The 10,000-nt window shown below is 40.8% G+C and overlaps 1 protein-coding gene across 1 annotated transcript in view; it reads right to left on the bottom strand.

Annotated features, from left to right (window-relative positions):
* The window catches only part of FGFR4 (fibroblast growth factor receptor 4), a 65,709-nt gene that overhangs the window by 509 nt on the left and 55,200 nt on the right, over positions 1-10,000 (bottom strand). The window contains exons 19-21 of the mRNA XM_044069299.1: positions 1,927-2,064; positions 241-346; positions 1-144 (exon numbers count right to left, since the gene is read on the bottom strand). The exon at positions 1-144 is cut by the window's left edge and continues 509 nt beyond it. Coding sequence (XP_043925234.1) covers positions 1-144; positions 241-346; positions 1,927-2,064 — 388 coding nt within the window. The remainder of the gene's footprint in view (positions 145-240; positions 347-1,926; positions 2,065-10,000) is intronic.

Genomic DNA, 10,000 nt, shown 5'->3' with positions numbered 1-10,000 from the left:
TGATTCAATTTTGTGTCCATCATAAAGACAAGGGTCAGGCAGCAGTGGTTCATGTGTAAAAACAGAATCATCAGATGAACATGTGCTGGTTGTATCTTCACAGGAAGGCGAGTACTGCTCAAAAGGTGTGGACAGATCCAAGTACTGTTGGAGGACAGAAAAAAAAAAAAAAAGCTATCAGTACATGCAAAAAGCCTGACATCACATCCAACATACAAAGAAATCACTTAATGTTTTTACCTCCTCCGAAATTGCTGCCAACACCCTGTCAAGCTGCTCTACTAATTGCTTGAAGGTGGGCCTCTGAGATGGTACACCATGCCAGCACTCCCGCATCACAACATACCTGCCAAGGAAAAGAGCAGTAGAATGAGGAATGAGCCCGCCCGAGGCTCAAGTGTATACAAAGTTTAATTTACTGTATCAAAATTGTTAAACATTTAACAGTAAAATAAGTGTCCTAATGGATTGCTTTATTGCAGAACTATACAGTGTCTGTCTAAACTGTGACAGCCTCCTAAACCTGTCTCTCTACCTTGTATGTGGTTACACAGATGAGTAGACATTTTTCATTACACGATTGCAGAAGTGTGTCCTTCAGAAAGAAGAGCAGTTGGAGAAGCCTGCTCTACAGAAAAAGATGAGAATGTGATGATCCCAGGAGAAACTGAGGTGTTTTTTTTTTCTCAATTAGAACACGAGTTCACAATGCCAAAAACATCATGCCTTCCAATGCCTTGTGAGTGCAAACTTGTGAAAAGCATGAATGGAAGGTGTGCAAAAACACATCACTCAGGTTAAAATGTGATCAACATACATATGCATCTGCAGGTTAAGCCAAGGTTAATATGGGCAAGCAGCAGTTCAAAACACGTGGCATGCCTAACATACCTAGAACTAGACATACTACAGACTATGAGCCAAAAAATGTACAACACTTCAAATCTTGCTGCTTGAGGGAATATCCCCCAATATTTTACAAAACTATTTTCAAAAGGCAAAGTCCTTACAATATTTTTGAAGATGATCCCAACAGCCACCGTTCTGTTAATGCAATTTCCAGAATCCCCTGAATATGGCAAAAAACATACCCAACAATGTAAAGACAACTACACATGCTGAAATGTTGGACCTCAAGAAAACTGACTTTCTCCATAGACTGTACAAAAGGGCTTTGTGACTTGCAAAAGGTAAACAGATTTAACAAAGACTGGGGTCAAACACCCCTGCAGTTTTGCATGCACAAAACAGACTAACATTATCCACTACTGCAGCATGGTTGCCCTACAACAATCACAAATACAGTCAAGCCTAAAGATCAGAGTTAATGGATTTCAATTAATAGGTCTGGACAGCACCAGTAGCCCAAGGGTGGGGGGGGGGGGGGGGAGTACCAAGTAAGCGTGAATGCTGGTTCCTTGGGAGGGGGCATGTTTCTTGTCTGGCTCTGGCCCCACTGGAGATCGGGAGTTCTAGCTCATACACAGCAGCCAACATACCTACTGAGAAACTGCACACTTGGTAGCATAGTTACACAAACTGTACTGATGCCACTGCATGCCATGGGACTAAGGGTAGGATAAAGGGGAAAACTAATTCCAGACAGAACAGCATTATACTGGGACACCCCTATCTCCACCCTTCCTTGTAGTACTGATTAAGGAGGGGTACATGGCAGATAAACTGCAGTAGTTCAATAAAAAGCTAAGCACCCCCAAAGGTAAAGTTAACCAAAAAGGGACTGCTCAGAAGAAAGCGGCATCCATACAACAGGTCACACATGATCATTCTGAGGGAATCTAAACATTCTCAAATGAGTCACAGATTTGTACGTCAACGGTTAAGCAATGCCCCTTACTTTGGGGCCTCCATACACAGCAAAATAAGCCCTAGCACAATAAATGCAGAGCTGCAATGGTTACTTACAGCTCGTGTGTGCAGTTTGAAGGCTTGTCCATACGGTGACCTTCCTTCAGCAGTTTAAACAGCTCCTCCACTGGGATACCTGGATATGGCGATCCACCAAGGGTAAAGATCTCCCACATCAAGACACCAAAAGACCACCTAAATATTCAAACAATACGAAAGAAACGAAAATACCATGGTTAGCAAGATGGCATTGCTATAAAAAACTATGCACATATTAATGCTACCACAGTACAGCATTTTAAATAACTTGCAACAGACCTTCCTGCTGTAAAAGGTAATTTGCTCTGCAAACACTTCAAATGTACGTGCGCACACACTTTTAAATGTACCTAGCTTTAGTACATACTGGAATTCCAAATAACATGGACAGTATTACATTTACCACATTATCAACTTACTTAACTTCTTACCAAGTAAATTAGGGAACTCTTGGAGGTTAAAAATGACAAAATACCCAAGCTATTTCTGCAGCTCACTCAAAGAGCATACAAATCAATGGGTTTGTTTCCATTCAGATTGGTAGTTCATTCCCAAGCCCTTTTAGAAAAGACATGTAAAACAGGCATTCATTTCTGCTTTTTAATCTGGTAACTCAATCGATGGCACAAGAACTGCATATAGCAATGCGACAGCATTGCTGGCAGCTGACTCAGCTCTCTGAAATTTTCATTAAAGCAGCAGAATGCATTACACATTAAATGTAAAACTAGTAGCTCCTCTCAACTAAATGTATTTCAACACATCTCATATACTTAATCACATAACTGAACTACATTAGTGCTATCAAATTTAACATTGCTGGTTTTGGTTTGTTATAGAGTGCCCCTCCGGTGAGTTACTTTGAAGTAGTCTGCACAAGTACTTCTCTGTGTTCCAAGCAAGCAAACCATCTCACAGCACCATGGCTGTAAATATACATAGAATTTCTTTAAAATGGTAGTCTTGTTGGGAAGAAAATTTAAATGTAACACAGATTTTTTTTAAATACTTGCACGTGACACACCAGAGTATATAGAGTACTAATATAACAGGCTGGGATTCACAGAAAATGGCAAAGTAGTGCAACTTTCACTGTACTCTCTTTGAGGATTCCATAGTCACGCATGCAAAACCTCATTAAGTGAAGTCTGCGATTAAGAACACTGCAACCGAACAGCTGAGTGACCTACAATTTGCATAATTCTGAGCAGGTCCAACAGTTCCATTGCTCAGTTGAGTGCCCTACCAACTTGTGATACTCTTACCAGATCACACATATACAGACACATTATGTATGTATATTTATAATATATATATATATATATATATATATATATATATATATATATATATATATATATATATATATATATACACATATATACCCCCAGTCTGACATAGCACTATCACAACTTCAAATCATACACAAACACACAAAGACATACTCGGAGGCTCTGATCAAAAATCTACCAAAACAGCAGAGGCCACCAAAGCAGACACCCAAACAACTGCCTCCACAGGGCACAGCACATGCAACACAGACCACAGAGTCAGTGTGCCAAACAGTCACAGCCCTTAAGGCCAAACACAATGCCAGACACACTCGTCATAGGTGTCTCCATAGTCAGACACACTGACGTCCCGCTCACCAGATTGAGTAAGGAGAAGGTCACAGTAAGCTGCTTATCGGGCGCTAGAATCCACCACATAACACAAGCACTCAGGTCACTCAACTGCAGGTACAAGTATGACTCAGTCATTGTCCATGCTGGTGTGAACGACCTGAGACGTACCTCCCTGGACTACATGAAAAGAGACAGAGGAGCTCTCTGATTATGTAGCCCAGGCAGGTATGACCCTGACCTTGAGCAGTATCCTACCTTCACCAAGAATGATGCCACAATACGGAGACAAGATGATCAGCTTTAATAATTGGCTTAAACTATGGTGTCATTCAAAGGGGATCCAATGTCTGTCTGCCTGGGATGACATGCTGGACAAGCCACGCTGCTTCGCAAGGGACAGCTTGCACCTGTCACCCCTGGGCTTCCGGATTTTGGCAAAGGCTCTTGCCACCCCCATTGTGCCTTTTTTAGGCAAGGCTCAAATTCTAAACCTACCACCCTAGAACACAAAAAGGAAAAAAACTAAGGGTAATGCTGCTCAATGCCAGAAGTCTCAACCTCAAGATGCACGCACTCGAAGCCCTTCTCAGTATGGAGAACATTGATGTCTGTGCTGTGACTGAAACCTGGTTCAAGGCTCCTGAGAGCACCCTGGCACTATCAGGTTTTACCTCATATCATGCGTTCCGGCCCCAAAATCCGGACAACACCAAGAAAGGAGGGGGGGTGTCCATATTCATCAAGGACACCCTCACCTCAAGGTTGGTGGCAATGCACGATGCATTGGAAACCATCCAGGTGCAATTAACCGTAGGCAAGACTGCTCTGCAGTTTGTAGCATGTTACAGGCCACCCTCTCAAACTCAGGAACCTCACACAGCTTTCCTAACAACACTGGAGGGGATAAATATATCTCCAAACACCATCATACTTGGTGATTTCAACTATCCAAATATAGACTGGGATCACTACTCAAGCCCCAGCACTCTAGCCCAAAGGTTCCTAGAGTTCATAAACTCAAATGCCATGGAACAACTAGTCACCATCCCCACAAGAGGAGAAAACATACTAGACCTCATCATCACAAACATGGGGTCACAATGTTCAACACCAGAAGTATTCCCATCATTGGTGAGATCAGATCATAAACTAATCTCACTGAAGTCCACATCCCGCCCCCACCCCAGATAAAAAAGACCACAGTGAAGAACTCAAAAGCCGACTTCACACTTCTAAAGACTGGTGTGGTCTCTTTCAAGGCCCCCGGGCCAGCAGAAACCATTACTCAAACCGCTGAATCACTTACAAATGCCTTCTACCAGCACCTCCAGGACTGCATGGATCAGGCAATCCCAAACAAAACAAAGACTCTTTGTACCAAAGGCAAGCATCCAGTCTGGTGGGCCCCAGCCATAAACAAGCTTTACAACAAAAGGAAGAATCTACTACAAGATAGAGCAAAATCCGTAAAAGGGAAGACACTCTTGATCATTATAAGTAAAAAACTGAGATCTCTCATAAAAGCATCCAAGGCAAATTTTGAGAGAAAAATCGCTAAGGACTCAAGAGACAATCATAAGGCCTTTTTTAGCTATGTTAGAAACCTGGGAGGAAACTCCCAGATATGCTCAGAATTAGTTCAAAATGATGTAAAAAAAATCACTGAACCTACAGACATTGCCAACATACTGGCTGACAGGTTCAGTGCAAATTTCTCCCCCCCAAAAGGAGAGATATCTATACCAGAGGATTGTAGTCCCCCAAACATCTCAAATGCTCAGGTGAGAACTGCTCTCTCCAAGGTGAAAAACACAGCATCCATGGGACCAGATGGTGTCCCCGGTTGTGTGCTCCACGAACTCAATGAGGAATTAAACCCGCAGTTAGGGCAGCTGTTTAATCTTGGCCTCACCTCAGGATCACTGCCAAGGAGTGGCGTACGGCAACGGTGGTCCCACTTCACAAAGGAGGTGCCTCCACCGACCCCGGAAACTACCATCCCATCAGCTTGACAAGCCTGGTCTGCAAAGCTATGGAGAGGATCATAATGGAACTCATAAATAAAGACATAGGGGACTTGCAGACTTTGGATCCAACCCAGTTTGGCTTTGTCAAGGGCAGATCATGCCTTTTAAACTTGGTTGACTTTTTCAAAACAGTCACCAAGGCCATGGACGAGGGCAAGGCAGTCCACACAGCCTACCTTGACCTGGCAAAGGCTTTTGACACAATACCCCACTCGGGTATCATTGAAAAACTCACCAGCTTAAATGTAAACCCATACGTCACAATATGGGTTGCAAACTGGCTAAGTGACAGAACCCACAGGGTCAGAGTTGCTGGCGCCATGTCAAACTCCAAGCCTGTCACAAGTGGTGTCCCACAGGGCTCAGTCCTGGGCCCACTTTTGTTCGGCATCTACTTTTCAGAAGTACAAGCAAACACAGGAGTATTATGGCCGACAAAGTTTGCAGATGACTGCAAACTGGGCACCATAGTTGAAAACCCATCTGACACAGACATCCTTCAGAAGGGTCTCATAGAAACGGATAACTGGTGCCAGAGCCATGGCCTAAAGTTTAAACGTCAAAACATGCATAGTCATACCCTTCGGGAAAAACAAGGTTACCCCTAGTTACCATATAGGTGGCAATTCACTAAGCACAGAAGAGGTTATCAGGGATCTGGGGACCCAGGTTGACAGTAACCTTTTGTTTGACACTCACGTTGCCAAAGTAGTTAGGAAGACCTTCTACATTGCCCACCTGATCATGAAGGGATTCACATCTAGATCAAGGGAGGTCATCGTTCCCCTGTACTCATCACTCATCAGACCAATGATCGAGTACAATGCCCCATTCGGAATGCATCTGACCCGACACCTGCAGCAATTGGAAAGGCCCCAAAAGTTCCTCACAAAAAGGATAAAGGGTCTCAAAAAAATATGTCTTATGCTGCCCGACTGAAGGAACTCCAGCTCTATTCAGTCGCTTACCGTCTGCTCAGAGGTGACCTGTGCCTGACATACAAGGCCATGTCCAACCCGGAATTAATGAACATGCTTTACCTCAAAAAATCTAAATCCATCAGAACTACAAGGGCAAGAGACTTAAACCTCAACACGGCTATTAATAGGACGTGCTGGAGGGACAGATTCATCACCCAGAGACTCCCTATGCTGTGGAACAAAATCCCGGTACATGTGAGGCAGAGCACCTCGCTGGCCTTGTTCAAGAGAAATCTTGACCAATGGATGGGAGATCGCAGGTATACCCCAGGGATAACCTCAGTGTCACTGCTTGACAGAGGCACAGCAAAATAATGGGCATAGTATCCTTCAAACTAAAGGGGTGGCGAAAGCCACAAAACTCTGGGCTAGGCTTATAAATGCCCTAGGGTAGTATGAACCTATGAACCTATTATATATATATATATATATATATATATATATATATATATATATATATATATATATATATATATATATATATATATATATATATATAGAGAGAGAGAGAGAGAGATTTTATATATATATATATATATTAAAATGTAAATGAAGTGGGTTTTTTTTTCACACGCTTTAACAAAAGCACTTTTCGATAAAAGGTGTCTTCGGGTTTTATGGGTTTGCTCAGGTTGAGCAAACGTCCTAGATCCAGATGTTTTATATGTCCTAGATCCAGATGTTTTATATATATATATATATATAGAATGTTCATGCCATGCTATATGATTTATTGTTGACCAGTATGATTGATAATGACTTGTATATGTATTTTGTGATTGACAAGCCTTTAATACCATCTTTTAGAGGTCTTCCCAAAATACACAAGAATGCCACTGATCCACCTTTGCGTCCAATAGTATCCAGTCGAGGCTGGTTGACCGAGCCTCTATCCATTTATCTGGATAAAATTTTGAAGCCAGTAGTTTTGAATACTAAGCATATTCTGAAAGACACTACGAATTTCCTAGAGAATCTAGCGACTTTTAAACAGTCTTCCTCTGTTAATGACACATGTATACTAGTATCTTTGGACGTTAAGTCTTTGTTCACTTCAATACCTAACAACACAGGCTTAGAATACATGAGAGCATTTTTGATGAAAAGTGATTTGACAACGCACATGGTGGATAGATGTGTGTCCTTACTTGAAATTTTTCTTGAAAACAACGTGCTATGTTATGGAAGTACCTACTATGTACAAACTAAGGGTGTAGCGATGGGCACTCCATGTGCCAACGCATACGCCAACTTGGTGTTGGCACAATGGGAACAGCTATTTGTGTTTAATCAGAACTCTGTTTTTCTTGATTCATTATTATTTTATAATAGATTCGTGGATGATGTCTTTTTGTTGTGGGGAGGAACAACTGAACATCTTTTAGATTTTGTAGACTATCTTAATGGAACAACTGATTTTTTGAGTTTTGAATATACCTATTCCCCCGAACATGTAGATTTCTTAGATGTGAGTGTGTTTAGGAAGGGTCATGGATTTGAAACTGAACTCTTTAGGAAGAGTTGCTGGAGGAATAATTTACTCCACAGAAACAGCATGCATCCTCAGCATGTATATAGGAATATTGTTCAGAATCAAGTTACTAGAGTCTCCAAACTCACCTCTACACACACAGCCTACCAATGACACAAATCAGATTTAGTAAACAATTTTACAACCAGAGGATACAATAGAAAATCTGTACTTACAGCTGTTTCTGAAGGTGACAGCAAAAGGGACAATGTAGCCATACCCGTTATCAAGAGACATGATATTTCATATACACAGACTACACGAACATCTAGGGCTCAGACAAATAGGATAACCATTCCGTACACCAACAAGAACAAGCACATTCTGGATATTTTCCATAGACATTGGAACCTTCTTATGATTGATGACAACATCAGATCTCTAGTAGACAACAAACCCAGAGTAGCTTATAAAAATATGCTGTCATTGAATAGGTTACTCTGTTATGATAGAGTTCATACTAATGACAATACCAACATACGGCATGGCACTTTTGCTTGTTCATCCTGCAACCAATGCAGGCACATAGCCAATACCCATATGTTCACACACCCTGTCACACAAAGGAATTACATTTTCAAACATTGTGCAAGTTGTAAATCTAGGAACCTGGTTTATTTAGCTGAATGCCAGTCATGCAGGAAGTTCTATGTGGGCATGACCACTAGATCCCTAAGAGAACGAATTAGGGAACACATCTATGCAATATCCAGGAGCAATGCATTAAATGCACTTGCAAAACATGTTATTGATGTTGGTGACAACCACACTTTTAAATTTCAGGTTCTTGAATTGGTAAAGATAGATAACAGACTGGGTAATATCAAAGACAGAGTAGAAGAAAAAGAGGGCAAGTGGATTGTGAAACTACAAGCACACAAATTTGGACTCAATGAGAGGCTTTCCATCAAGCCTTTCTTAGCTTCCAGACCATTAAACCACAAAAGTTGTTTGTGGTTTATTTTATCTTATTTTTTTTATTATTAAATGTATGTTCATTTATATTAAAATTTATTATGGTTTTTAATGTTTTTTAATGACTTCAGCATATGATGTATCTAAACAGTATTTTTACCTTTACTAATTTGTAAATATCTGTCTCTTTAAGTCAATTATGACATCATGTAAATGGATGCTTAAAAGGAGCCAGATTTATTAATTCTTTATGTCTGATGAAGCGTTGGGTGTCAACGCGAAAGCGCTAACTTTTATCACTTGCTGCAGCTCCTGTTAGTTTGTATTAAATGAAGTTTCATTTAAACAGGTTGTTACTTGGAGTTATTTGCTGATAAGTTTGAATTCCAGCTGATGGTGCACTCTTTATTTTCTTTTTTACATATATATATATATATATATATATATATATATATATATATATATATATATATATATATATATATATATATATACACATATACATATATACATATATACATATATATATACACACACACACACACACACATACATACATACATACATACATACACACACACACACACACACACACACACACACACACACACACACACATATATATACACACATCCATCTGTGTGTGTGTGTGTGTGTGTGTGTGTGTGTGTGTGTGTGTGTGTGTAAAACCATAAAACCCGAACACAAAAGCACTTTTGTTAAAGCGTGTGGAAAAAAAAAAAAAAAACTTAAATTTACATTTTAATGCTCCCCACACATCCCCTACTTTAATATCCTCTCGCCGAGACTGCACTACAGTGGGGAAAAGTGAAATTTCACTTATCCGCACCATAGTACAGCCTCAGCAGCAGTCATACTTATGCGAAAGTGCTGCTTCGGTGAATAGCACTTTCGTGCAAGTATGCCTGGCCGTTTGGATTTTGGTCGTTTGCTCAGTCGATCAAACCTCCTAGATATATATACACACACACACCCACATACATACACACACAC

Source organism: Protopterus annectens, chromosome 4.part0 (assembly GCF_019279795.1).
Source record: "Protopterus annectens isolate FY-2018-M chromosome 4.part0, PAN1.0, whole genome shotgun sequence".
In the NCBI taxonomy this organism is placed as follows: Eukaryota; Metazoa; Chordata; order Ceratodontiformes; family Protopteridae; genus Protopterus; species Protopterus annectens.
This window is presented reverse-complemented; position numbering and strand designations above follow the sequence as displayed.